Source organism: Prunus mume, linkage group LG8, assembly GCF_029339155.1.
Source record: "Prunus mume cultivar Tortuosa linkage group LG8, ASM2933915v1, whole genome shotgun sequence".
Taxonomy (NCBI): Eukaryota; Viridiplantae; Streptophyta; class Magnoliopsida; order Rosales; family Rosaceae; genus Prunus; species Prunus mume.
The window spans coordinates 23,416,116-23,430,435 of record NC_142705.1 but is presented as its reverse complement, the minus strand read 5'-3'; the positions used below and the strand labels follow the sequence as shown (position 1 = coordinate 23,430,435).

The following is a 14,320-nucleotide window of genomic DNA, read 5'->3' as shown; positions in this document are numbered from 1 at the left end:
ATACATTTTAAATTATTTTAAAAAATATATTGTATTTTAAATATACGTGACACTATATTACTGAAGATGTGAGCTCCACATATATGCCACATCAACAAACTAATGGAGTTTTTAAAAAATTATTTAAAATTCATAAAATTTAAAAATGAAAAAACCAAGGGTTTATGGTTTATAGATGGATCCTCAAGGCTAAAATCCTTCTATAAATGGTTCTTTCATTTTTAAATTTTATGAATTTTAAATTATTTTTAAAAAAACTTCATTAGTTTGTTGATGCGGCATATATGTGGAGCCCACATATTCAATAATATAGTGTCACGTGTATTTAAAATACAATATATATTTTTAAATAATTTAAAAAAGAAAACCAAAATTTTATGAATTTTAATTTTAATTTTTTTTTAAATTTTGTAGAGACCATTTGTGATAGGTGTGTAAACTTTAAGAATGTTTTGTGATATATCTAGTCCACATCAACAAACTAACAAAGTTTTTAACGAAACCTAACGGCAGAGACTATTTGTGATCACACATACTAACCGTGAAGACCACGAATGACACAAAAAAAAAAACATTAAGGATGCAATATGATAGTTTCGTAAATCTTATGGACATTTTGTGATATTGAGCCTTTGAGAACTCCTAAACTTCTTGGTTGGATAAATGCAGCTAAATCGTCATTCTATAATGTATGGTTTAACTCTCACCATATATGGTTGCTGGACTCCCATGGTCGACAATACAGGGAAGTGGAACTGGAATGATTCGCATGATCAACAGAGATATCGCACTTGATGTCACCTTGGAGGCCATTGTCCTTTGACATTCGAAGGCTTGCTCAACAACTGGAGATGGTGAACTTTTCGTTTACATCTCATAGAGGGAATAAAGCAGCACATGAGGTTGCTGGCTTTGTTACTCATTATGGAGGGTCCTATGTGTGGGATGTGATTTGGCCACATTAGTGCCCTTTTGGTTCATGAAATGAATTTGAGGAGAAATCATTTCCCATGTCATTCTTCAAGGAATGGGAATTCAAGATTCTTTTCCCACGTTTGATAATACTGGGAAAGTAATCGAGAAATATCACTTTATTTCCTTTCCCATGTTTGTTTTGAGTAGAAATGGAAAACAAAGTTTGTATAAATTTTCAATTATACCCATATTAAATCAAATAAAAAAAGAATGCATTTAATAATATATTGTAATTCTAAATTGTTAATGGGAATAAAATGATCATAAAAAATATGTGTTTAATGTTAGCTCATTATCCCAAACTTTCCCATGAGGAGGGAAAACAAAACCCAAGTTGGGAGGATGACTTCACTTTCCCTCTACTTTCCCATGAGCCAGACAACGATTTCTCATACCTAGACTTACCAAACATAGGAAAGCAATTGATTTCCCATTTCCAAGTCTCCTTTCCCATGAACCAAACGAGGCCTAGATGTTTATGTACTAGTTGAGGATGCAAACCTTGATTTACGTCTTTGAATAAAATCTCCCGATTTTTGGAAAAAAAAAAAATTCACCATAAATAAACACATAAACTCTCACCTTCCACGACTTTGATCTAGTGCACCAAGGCACTTCTTACAATTAGGTACTCAAATGCAAATCCGGTCTAAATTCAAGGACTAATAAGACATACAACAATGGACTACCAGAAGCTAGAGAACATAATTGGTTGGTCCTAGGACGGTGTGGAAACCTTCCTCTTATGCAAGGACATGGTGGATGGAGTAGGGATAATCAATAAAGGTAAAACTTGTTTCGAGTCTTTTGCTTATCATGCATTTTTCCATAACACAACGTACATGTCATTCAAAAGATGAACATAAAAACATGCAGCTAGAGAAACAAAATAAGGAAGAGACAGAAAGCTTCTGAATCCCAAAGTATTAAGTTTTAGTAATCTTCCCCTTCACCCTCGTCATCAGCACCTTCTGCTCCAACTTCCTCATAGTCTTTTTCAAGAGCAGCAAGATCCTCACGGGCTTCCGAGAATTCACCTTCCTCCATCCCTTCACCTACATACCAATGCACAAATGCCCGCTTGGAATACATAAGGTCGAATTTATGGTCAATTCGGGAGAACACCTCAGCGACGGCAGTGTTGTTGCTTATCATGCAAACTGCTCGTTGCACCTTGGCAAGATCACCACCTGGCACCACTGAAGGGGGCTCGTAGTTAATACCGCATTTGAAACCAGTTGGGCACCTGAAAGTATCAACATGGAGAACTCATTCATCAAATAAACGTTTGTCGTGCAAGCTTAATTTTTAAAAGAGCCTGTGTCAGAACTGCAAGAACTGAAATTATTAAACCAATAATAAAGCAAGTCCCAATTCATCAATTTTGGTGCAAGTATTATTTAGGCTTATATTTTAACGAAACTAGATGTACGGAAGCTCTACTCACCAGTCTACAAATTGAACTGTTCGCTTTGTCTTAATGGTAGCTACAGAAGCATTTACATCCTTTGGTACAACGTCACCACGGTACATCAAGCAGCATGCCATGTACTTCCCATGCCTCGGATCACACTTGGCCATCATACTTGAGGGCTCAAATACAGCACTTGTGATCTCAGGAACTGATAGTTGCTCATGGTAAGCCTTTGCGGCGGAGATTACAGGGGCATAAGATGAGAGCATAAAGTGGATACGAGGATATGGGACAAGGTTAGTTTGAAACTCTGTAATGTCTACATTAATGGCACCATCAAACCTCAAAGAAGTGGTCAAAGAAGAGATTATTTGGGATATTAATCTATTCAGGTTGGTGTATGTCGGCCTTTCAATGTCTAAAGATCTCCTACAGATATCATAAATGGCTTCATTGTCCAGAAGCACAGCCACGTCTGTATGTTCAAGGAGAGAATGCGTGGAGAGCACGCTATTGTAAGGTTCTACAACAGCAGTGGAGACCTGGACATTTTGAGATTAGTTGCTGGAGAAAGCCACACATGCATAGTTCAACAGTATTAAGAAGTAATCTTTCCTAAGTTTCTGCCCATCACTTATGTTGTCTCTCCAGATGAGAATAACGGTGAAGTATAAACTCTCTAGTTTCAGATTTGGTATGCATAGTGTAATATTAAGAACTGAAAACCCATTAAGTGGAACCAGATGAAAAAAGTGAGAAGATGTGAAAATTAACCGAATGAAAAGCTTATAAGAATTGTCATTCTCAAAGTAGTCATCTTTCCTAGGTTTCTACCAACCATTTATATTGTCTCTACAGATGAGAATAAACCTGCAGTATAATAAACATTGAAACTGATATTGCATACAAAATTTAAGACCTATCTTTTTCTAAAGATTTATTCCCATGCTAGCAGAACTAATTCGTTAAAATAAAACATTGAAACTGATATTGCTTACAAAATTTATAAGAAAAAGACAAGTTGTGTTGTGTTCATAAATACTAGTTTTAGCAATAAAAGTTCAATGATTCCATCCAAATCATAACCTGTAAATTTTTCGAGTATGTACCTGAGGAGAAGGATAAATGGTGAAACCAAGTTTTGACTTCTTCCCATAATCGACAGACAATCGTTCCAGAAGTAGTGACCCCAAACCAGAACCAGTGCCACCACCAACAGCGTTAAAGACCAAAAACCCTTGCAAACCAGTGCAATTATCAGCTAATTTTCTCACCCTGTCAAGGCATAGGTCCACAATTTCCCTCCCCACTGTAGCATTCAACAGAGAAAACCAGTTATAACTAAAATAATAGAAGGAAATGCCAGTTTGACAGTGCAATAGAAATTCATAAACCTGTATAGTGTCCTCTGGCAAAATTGTTAGCAGCATCTTCTTTGCCAGAAATAAGTTGTTCAGGATGAAACAGTTGTCTGTAAGTCCCAGTTCTGACTTCATCAATAACCGTGGGTTCCAAATCAACAAATATAGCTCTAGGCACGTGATTGCCAGAACCGGTTTCGCTGAAGAAGGTGTTAAAAGCATCATGTGCCGCACCAACAGTGGTGTCACTGCATTCACATATAAACCTTCTTAAGACCAGAAACGATCCATTCAATAAATCTCATGGTGAGTTTTTTCTCAATCACGAAAATAAATTTTAACATTAAAATCCATAAATATTAAAGTATACCTGCAAATAAGGAATTGAAAGCTGACTTTATAATAATTACTCAAGAAATCAAAGTAAAAAAGAGAAAACAAAACAAAATTAAATGCATTGTTTGAGAGATCAAAACAATATTACTACTGAAGACCGCACCAAATACCAGTTATGAATATATAACACACGAAACCACTAAAGAAAGATATCTTGAGTGAACAATCTCATACAAATCAGCAGAAGAATGGAAAATAACATGCATACCCAGACCACTTACAAACCACGTTGAGTCACAGGCAAACTCATAAACAGGCATTCACCAATCAATGGTTAGAAAATTGGGTAGGAAGGCATCGATATAAATAGATGATTCCAGATTGTGTTTCAATTTTGTATCTTTGGATGTTACCTTATGATAGATTAGCAACAGAAGAGAGCTAAGCAAGAAAAAAAGAAATTGAAACTGGCACTTATATTGAAAGAGTAGATTTAGTGGCAAAAGTCTCAACAAGACAACACAGTTACTAGTTCAATCTTAATAGATTCCAACTGTTTTCCCAATATATATATATATATATATATTTCATGATTCCATTCAAGATTTACAAAACGCAGAGATAAACAAAGTGAGTCTTTTCCTCAATTAACTCCAAAGTTCATTCAAGATTCCTCTAAATTGGAATTACAACAACAATAATGATCAAGAAGTAAAATGAATTGGCATAAGCTTCTTGATCACATTATAAGATTCTTCACATTTCCATTTTCATGAATACCTTTCGATTCAAGCCATGTTTGTTTCTTTTATTTTCTTTTCCACCAAAAAAAAAGGGAAACAAACAACTAACTAAATGAAACAATGGTGAATTCGGGTTAATCAAATTGTGATCTACTAGATTGTTGCAATTAATTGCCCAAATATAAGCCAATTCCCAATTGTACAAACAATATCTCAAACACTAGGACAATTTGAATCCAAAAACCCAAAACTATTACAATTAGAAAAGATAAAAGAATCATTTTCTGAAGAATATATTGAAGTTCTATAAACAGCACCCCAATGGAAAGCGACAATTACAAAAACTGAAATAAAAATAAAAATAAAAAATTAAAACCAAAAAACCCAAATCAATGATTAATATATATATACCTCGGCATCATGCCATCAGGTTGAATTCCATGTTCAAGGCAGTAGAGCTCCCAGCAGGCATTCCCAACTTGGATCCCTGCTTGTCCTATGTGTACGCTTATTATCTCCCTCATTTCTCTATCGGATCAATCACAATTACAAATGCCAATGAAAGATAAAGGAAGAAACAATCAACAAATACAATTTCAAAGGATCGACGTTTCTGCTCTTCAATGGCAATTGCCAAAGAAACGATCTCAAATCTCAATCAATGACGACGGACCAGAACAGAGAGTTCACCCAAAAACAAAACAAAATTAACGAAATAAATTATTAGTAGTTGCTACCAATAGCATGGTTCTAAAAAATAAGGCCCAACTTTATTTTTCGCCCCTCGTGTCACAAAATTATTATGGCCATCCTTCAATTTCTCGTGTTGCATTATCAGTTTTTTCATTCAATAAAAGTTAATTTTCTATTAAAATTAAGAGCAAATTAGGATATCCCATATAAAATATTTATTAGATAAAGAAACTCATTAAAAAAATCAGCCCAGCATGTGGGGAAGGAGGGTTTAATGATTGGGGAAGTTGATTTAACATCAAGTTGACTTTTGGAGAGGATAAGGAGTTCTTGAGCCACTCAAAGTTGAGCTACACCTCATCGGTTGGGCAAGGCAAAGAAAACCATGCTGATGCATTTTACTATGTCCAGATAAAATTCATCATGGTTTGGAGGGGAAGTGGTTGACATACCAGAGGAGACTTGGAATTTATCACCAAAAGGTGCTGGAGGCTTTGAGCCATCTGGGATGGTTTGGGTTGCTAGGTCGGTGAGGTAGATGGAAGGGCATCTTTGTGGGGAAAAGGATGGCGTGCGGTTGGGTTTAGGTAGAAGGAGGTGGTGGCTAGGTAAAAGTCTTAGTTATCCCTAAAATATCTATCATGTGCTTAACATGTGATCAATTTTAAAGGAAAAACAAACAGAATTGACGGAAAGAACTAATGGTGCACGCGAGATCTAATTGAAGGACGACCATGATAATTTTGCAACATGAGGGACAAAAAGAAAAGTTGGGTCATAGTCAAATGACCATTGCTACAATTTAGCCTTATCAAATATATAACTATTAACTATTGGGTTTTCTTTTTCTGGTGGGTAAATATGAAAATATAAAATTAGTAGTTATAGTCCAGAGATCCATTCAATTAATTATTTAACAAAAATGAATATTTTTTTTTAATAGTTTGGGTCCTTCACACCCAGAGCCAACTGTTGCTGGGCTATGTTAACAGATGTTTGGATCCTCTTGTCGCCCCGCACTTTGCATATTCTCATGTTATTTTAACAAAGAACAAACAACACAGATATGAGCTTAGTTAAGTTGGCTAGAGCAGATGTGCTCTCCACTCTGCATTAGAATTCGAATTCCCCTTCCCATAATTTAAATGAATTTAAAGTAGATTATCACTTGCACAACAAAAAGAAAAAGCAACAAGCAGCAAAACCAGATCATTTTTGTCATTTCCTCCGTACCTTTTCCTAGACGAAAATTTCCTCCATATCTCTTTGGTAGACGAAAAAGTAGCAGATGTGATGGTTGAACCATCATTTCTAACGAAAGTGGAGTTAAGGGACTACATTAGTCATTTTGTGAATTTGAGGACTAAAATGTAATAAAATTGGAGAATGAATTGTTTATTTGATAATTGATTCAATGTACAAATACATATGCATATATGGCTACAACAAAGTGCTATTCTAGGAAATAAGTTACTGCTATGCTAGAATTAAGGTTGATCCATATATGATGGGATTACAATAATTATGGTATGTACAATCTCCTAAACATTGGGGATTTTATTCTCAACAAAATGTACATCGGACCTAAGTTGAGACGTTTCTTAGCGCGCTTTTCAATCACTTAGCTTCTGCTAGCGGGGCAGGTGGTAAGGCCATAAAGTAAGTTCAGTTGGAAGCCTAAGCCAAGAAAAGCTACGGGCCCCTTTAGAGATAAGGGTAGGGGAGCGGCTTTCCTGTGGTAGTAATTGCGAACATCTCTCCGCGGACTATGAGTGGCAACTGAAAAACCAACAAAATAATTGGTGAATTGGATAAACATAGAGTTTTTTCTATTTATATCTCATACTTTTCTTTGTTCACCCAAATACTTAAATCATTAAGCTCTTAAAGTTTTATTATTGTGTAAAAAGACAAAAAAGGTCATCCAACTTAATATTTAACCCTAGTACATCTATACATACACCCCACCATTCTTCATATTAAGTTTTAGAAAAACACAAACTTCTCTACAAACCTACTACACTCACATCTTCTCTTCACAAAACCTCCTAGTTCATTCTCTATGCTGCTACACATTTGACAACAATGTTTTTATCTCTTTAAGTAATGTGAGGTTGAGGTAAACTTAGAGTAGTGAAGGGCAAGATAGCGGGTGTGGGGTGTGTGAGGTTGATGAGTTTTTTTAATTTTTTTTAATTTTTTTTCTTCTACTAGATATGTATTTAGGGGGTAGTTTGGGAAAATAGTGAGATGAACTTAGAATGTGGGGTGAACAAAAGAAATGCAGGTTTAAATAGAAAAACTCTAGACGAGTGCTGCTAAATGAACCTTAAAATTAACTGAATACACCCTATGATCTAAGTACACCACAATATTTTAATCAAAAAGTAAAGTTAACTAAGTACACTCTATTTAGTTACCAAAAATACCCCTGGTACGCCCTAATGCACTATTACATAACACCATAATACCATTCAAGAGTTGGTTGTCGAACACTATTAAACCACCAAACCACTTGCACCGAATACACTATTTTTCATCTTTTTCATCTTCATCTTTGTTGTGAGTGAATATTGGGATAACATATTCTTTTCCCATTTTGTTGGTTTTGTAAATTTATAACCATATCCATGTGGATTCCTTCACTTTAATTTTTCATCAAAGTTCTCCACAGCTCCATGTTGCTTTAGAATTCATTAATTCCTATATATTACTTTTTCAATATGAACAAGGATTGAGCTGGGTTCTTCACATTCAAAAGTCTCATATTTGAATTTATGAAAAGAAATTAAAAAATAACATAAGGTAAGGGGGTATAGCAGGTCAAAGTTTAGAGGGTATGGTTAAGTTCACCCCTTTCCCTCCTCCCTCCCCCTCATCTTTAATTCAGAAAGAACCATTTTATTTGGTGATCTTGTTTATAACATGATTTCATGAGGTGGTCTTCAAAAGATCTCTTGTATTGGGTTGGATGGTTAGAACTTAAAACCAGATATGCAAAATATAGATTAAGATACCTTTCCTAATTTTTAAATGTCTAATATTTTTAATAGATTCTTTATGTTCTTTTTCCTTAAAAACATTTTCAAAGCAGCCTCTGCCGAATCACCTCTTTAACCCTTTGGTGGCTTCCGGCCAAACATCTCTTTAACTTTTGATGGCTTTCGCTTGCATTTAATTAGGGTTGGATATGGTGAGTAAGGTGCACTTATTAAAAATGCATTTGTTTCACAAGTCAATGTATCTTTTTTAGTCATTTTATGTTAGGGCAAATTAGTAAACTTAGAGTAGTGAGGGGCAAGATAATGGGGTGTGGGGTGTGTGAGGTTGATGAGTTTTTAAAAATTTTTTTCTTCTGCTAGATATGTATTTAGGGGGTAGTTTAGGAAAATAGTGAGGTGAACTTAGAATGTGGGTGAACAAAAGAAGTGTAGGTTTAAATAGAAAAGGGTTATTCGCAGCAATGGTCCCTCAACTATACCCGTAGTTACATTTGGATCACTGAACTTAATTATTAGTTGCAGAGGTCACTCAAATATGTGTTTTGTTTAACCAGTAGTCCTTCCGTCAAGTTCTGTTAAATTTTCTGTCAAAAGTGAGAGTAAATTCGGAAATTCAAATTGAATATCAAATAATAAAAATTCCCACATATCTGCTACACAAAACTTCAAAACCCTAACCCACCAACCCCTCTTCCCTCTCAACCTCTTGATGGTTTGCAAACTAATGGCGAACCGAGTCTAAGAAAGATTCCTCTTGTGCCGAACCTATGGTTCAACCTTCCATTCTTGTTTGCTCCCTCGGGGAGGTCCAAAGATTCATCATTTCAGCACTTACCCTTTTTCATTTTTGTTTCAAAAGTCTACAAATTTTAGCACCCATAAGTTAGATTTAGTGGCTCTTGCAATAGGGTCGGGTTTTAAATTGGTGTATTTGAATTGGGTTCGAAGATTATGGAAGACCGACGTGATTTAGGAGAAGGGTTGGTCTGAAGGTAAAATGAGAGATCTTGAATCTGTTTGCTAGTCTGAAGGTGTTTATTATGAATATTTGAAAACATTCTTGTTGCTGTGCGGCATCTTTTTAATTGAATTTTTTGGTGTCAGCAAGGATTGGGTTACGGCAATGGAGGGTTGTGGAGGAAGGGGAGGGCTGTGGAGCAAAGGACCATCAGCTTCCTTTAGGGAGCTATCCACAGACTCTTAGCACTTCTGAAATAGCAAATATCATTTACTTCAGCCTTTCAATTCGAGGTCATCGCGGTGTTGGTGTGAAAAATAATTTTCCTGAAGTCATTGTTCGTCTGCTTCATGTATCCAATTGTAGTTATTTGGATGAGACTTCAAATAGAATTGCCATGTAATATGTATATAAACATTAAAAGAGATTAGAAAGGAAAGTTTTTTTTTTTTTTTTTTTGCATAAAAAATTTCATAGTTTCAAGAGAGGAAGGCGAATTTCCGAATTTATCCTCATTTTTGACAGAAAATTTAACAGAATTTGACAGAAGGATTACTGGTGCAATAAAACACATATTTAAGTGGCCTCTACAATTAATAATTGAATTCAGTGACCCAAATATAACGACGGATATAATTGATAGACCATTGCTGCGAATAACCCAATAGAAAAACTCTAAGACATATATAGCTTACGTTGGAGTCGAGTAGAAAAGACAGGAAACTCGTGAAATAGGAGGCAGAGGATTTTGTCCAAAAAAAAAAAAAACAGGAGGCAGAGGAAGCAGAAGACATGGGTAGTGTGAAAGCAGTTGCTCTTATCACTGGAGATTCCAAAGTCCGAGGCTCTCTTCATTTCGTTCAGGATGCCAGCGGTCTCTCACTCTCTCTCTCTCTCTCTCTCTCTGTGCGGCGTGTGTGCTTTTCTTGGTTTCTTTGTTAATTGTTGGTAATTTAAATATAAACAGGGCCTACACAAGTAAAAGGGAGAATTACTGGGCTCTCTCCGGGCCTCCATGGTTTCCATATTCACGCTCTTGGTGATACCTCCAATGGTTGCAATTCCACTGGTAAAAGATTTCCATCTCTCTATACTTTTCAGCTTTAATTCTCAATTTTCAATGTTGGCTTTTTCTTTAATGGGCTTTAATTTTCTCATTTGTTTTTCTTGGTTCACTGTTGGTAAACTACTAAAGTTTTATATTTTGATGTTGGTTTTTATTAGGACCTCATTTTAATCCACTGAAGAAGGACCATGGAGCTCCTTCAGATAAGGAGCGTCACGCAGGTGATTTGGGTAACGTTGCTGCAGGCCCAGATGGTATGAAAAGTATTGGTTTCTGTGTGTAATGTATTATTGTACACCAGATGGAATGGTTCCTCAGATACATACAGCTCAGTATTTTACTAAATTTGCACTCTGCAGGAGTTGCTGAGGTTTCTCTTAAGGACTGGCAGGTAATTTGATTCATTTTCTGTTCACTCAAATCCTCTAAAATGATAACATGGCGTCTATCTGATATATATGTCATAAGTTATCTACAATGTTAGCATATTATTGCCAATGAAATCATTTTATTTGTTTGGATTCCTGTTCCCCTTTTCCTATAATCTAAGTTCTTGATATCAATTTTAGATTCCACTAAGCGGACCTCATTCCATTCTTGGGAGGGCAGTTGTAGTGCATGCTGATCCTGATGATCTTGGCAAAGGTAAGAATGTACAATTTGTTTGGATGATTGTTTGCTTAATACATTTGCACTTTCATAGCATCTTCTGGAGCTTATATTGCAAAGGTGTCAATCTCATCGCATTTAGACTTTATTATGGTTGTTCTTATCATCATGCGATGAAATTTTTTCCTTCACTTTGTCAGGTTTTTGTCAATCACACTACATCTAAGAAGCATTTGTTCACCTCTTTGATTCAAAAAGTTGTCTCCTTAGCTCTTCATACTTTAGAAATAATTTCACTAGCATATCTCTTATCACTTCATTTTGACTTCAGGAGTTTTAGAAAAGTGGGTGAATTTACCTGTTGTGTTGCCCTTCTCAGTGTGTCTGAAATCATGCGTTTTTATAATAAATTCTATGCATTCTTTTCCGGTTTGTGCTGCTATTGTTAATACCATGGATGCGGATCGGGTTTTGGTGCTGGTGTTTTTTCGTTTGAATGATTCCATGAGACTGGTACTGCAGTATCATATGGTTTTATCAGATTGCTGTGATGTCCATAGCTTCTAACTTTATTCCTTACCATTATGCTAACATTAATCATATATTTCTTACTTACCCAATAAAGATAGATTGAGATTGAGAGAGATGAAGAGAGAGAGGGTTAATCTGCATCTATATTTCTGTTGAGAAATGGCTGCGTTTATTTTTGTTGAGGAGCTCGTTTTGGAAGATTTTAAATCTGTAATACTTTGGAACTGGTGGAAATGCTTTAATAGGAGGGGAAAACTGTGAGCCATCTTGAAGATGAAACTCCCTTTAGGAGTGAAATGATTCATTGAAAGCTTGAAGGGGAGGAACTGGAAGATTATTTCCCTTGGAAATTTTTTAATACTTTGTTTAGGTTATGACAAACAGAATCATGAATTATATCTTGCCACTATGGATTTTCACATGCTTCAAAATATGCTGAGACCTGTGGTGTGGGTCTTAACTATAAATTTCATGTCACCTCCCTCCTCCCCTAGCCCCACACTGCCCACCCCTGTCTCCCTCGCCCCATTCCATCTCTCTCTCTCTCTCTCTCTCTCACACACACATCGTAAACCATACCAATTGCAAACCAAACAAGCAGCAACGGAAAGCTTCGACTCTGATATACAAATATCATTCAGATATTTTACGCATTGGGTGTGAGTATAATTGTTAAGCACAAGATCTCTGTCCAAATTGGGCACATGAAAAGGCAACATGATGCACATATGCAGGGATGGGAGAGGAGGAAGGGCCAGGGGTAGAGGAGAGGTTGGGTTACCCATTTGGTAGCGATGGTTTTTCTTTCCATGGGGATTGAAACCTTCTGTAGTGACGTTCAAAATATTTTCTTTTGGAAGTCATTAATCATGTAAGGCTAATTACATACTGTAATACAATTGATGAATGTTTTGTGATTTTGCAAAGCATCTTTTTGAGCTTATATCACAAAGATGCCAATCCTCTCAGAGTAAAAGTCTAAATAAAATTTCATGGTTCTTATTATCATGCCATGAAATTTTATTTCACTTGTGCCATGTCTGTGTCAATCACACAACATTTTATGAAGTGCTCATCCACCTAGTTGAGTCCAATTACTTAGGTCTTTACACGTGAGAAATAATTTCTCTTGCACATCTCTTGGCACTTTGTTTAGAATTCAAGAGTTTTAGAAGTGGGTGAATTTACTTGTTACTCTCATTATGTTTAAAATCATATGTTTTTTTGCAGTACTTTTCCTTTTGTCCTGTGATAGTTAATATCATGCTTTATGCTGGTATGTTTTTGTTCGAATGTTTCCATGATGTTATGATACTACAGTACCATATTACTTTATAGATCTGGACAGTTCAAATTGTTGGAGCTGTGATATAGATACTCCTTTAAGTTTTGTTGTCTGGGATCAATCCCAGGGGTAATGTCCTGATGATTGATGTGAAGGTTTTCATGCAAAAGTGAAATTAATTTCTTACTATTAAGCTACATAAATGGTAGATTTCTTACTAACCAAATTGAGAGATGAGAGAGGAAGATATATATATATATATATATATATAATTTGCATTCTACGCTTCTGTTGAGAAACTGCTGCTTTTATTTTAGTTAAGGAGTTTATTTTGGATCAATTGCCTTGGTCCCTGGCTCCCCACTTGGCTGCAGATATGAAATTTGGAAAGTTTTGTATATGTGATATTTGGAACTGGAATGCGCCAAGAGTAGGGAAAAAATATGCGCTATCTTGAATATGAACTCCCTTTAGGAGTGAAAGGATTCACTGAAAGCTTGAAGTGGAGAAACTGGTGAAATTTTTTTGTAATTTGTTTAGTATCTCCTCACATGACATACAGAACGATGATTTATACTTGGCACAATGGTGCTAAGAAATTAAAAACACTGCCAAATTGGCTTCTGCCTTTTCTGCAATAACTTGCTCTGCCATCTTCAGTTATTTCAAATTTCTGTTTTCTAGTACAAATTGCAGTACTGTGGATTTATCTTCTGATTCATGTCCACCATGGAAGCTGTTCCCTGATGTCTGTTATTGTTAATGCAACAGGTGGACATGAACTCAGCAAGACTACCGGGAATGCAGGAGCAAGAGTTGGATGTGGTATGTATTTCACTTCTCTAGCCTTTTGTTGATGCAAGAAAATTGTTCTTCAAAAGCCAGTAGTAGGGGTATTGTTTCTCCCCCTTTCCCCTTTTCATCCCCCAAACTCTTTCCTATAATTGTTACATTGACTTTTTTGCAGGTATCATTGGCCTTAAGTCATCTGTTTAGAGAGAATTGCTTATGGGGCAGATACACAACCTAATAAATGTGGTTTAGTCCTCTCTCTTTCCATATGTGTTCAGTGTTCTATAATCTTGTAATAATATTATTATATTGGTATAGGAATGCTTTACTTGGAAAATTAATGCGTGCTTCTTCGTTAAGTTCGGTTTTGAGAAAACCATTCTTTCCCTCTTGAGTGCGCTTTTTTGCTTAGTAAACTGGCAAAACTATCAATGTAGACCAACTTGAAAGTTCTGTTTGTTATACAAGTAACTTAGAGAAGTAAATTGCAAGTTCAGTAAGACTATATATCACGTGAAATGATATATATGTACATGCTATCTCTAGCAATATTGA

The 14,320-nt window shown here is 35.8% G+C and overlaps 2 protein-coding genes across 2 annotated transcripts; one reads left to right on the top strand and one right to left on the bottom strand.

Annotated features, from left to right (window-relative positions):
* Nucleotides 1-1,752: 1,752 nt before the first annotated feature.
* Nucleotides 1,753-5,657, bottom strand: LOC103339038 (tubulin alpha-3 chain). Its single transcript, XM_008242311.3, has 5 exons — nucleotides 5,241-5,657; nucleotides 3,784-3,998; nucleotides 3,499-3,698; nucleotides 2,423-2,931; nucleotides 1,753-2,221 (listed from the first exon to the last, which is right to left on the bottom strand). Exons 1-5 carry the CDS (start codon nucleotides 5,351-5,353, stop codon nucleotides 1,909-1,911), a joined length of 1,350 nt encoding a protein of 449 aa, XP_008240533.2. The 5' UTR covers nucleotides 5,354-5,657; the 3' UTR covers nucleotides 1,753-1,908.
* A 4,531-nt stretch (nucleotides 5,658-10,188) lies between these two features.
* CSD3 (copper/zinc superoxide dismutase 3) lies at nucleotides 10,189-14,124 on the top strand. Its single transcript, XM_008242310.2, has 7 exons — nucleotides 10,189-10,356; nucleotides 10,450-10,551; nucleotides 10,707-10,802; nucleotides 10,908-10,939; nucleotides 11,118-11,193; nucleotides 13,745-13,798; nucleotides 13,941-14,124. The coding sequence occupies exons 1-7, from the start codon at nucleotides 10,275-10,277 to the stop codon at nucleotides 13,967-13,969; spliced, it is 471 nt and encodes a 156-aa protein (XP_008240532.1). The 5' UTR covers nucleotides 10,189-10,274; the 3' UTR covers nucleotides 13,970-14,124.
* Nucleotides 14,125-14,320: the final 196 nt, after the last annotated feature.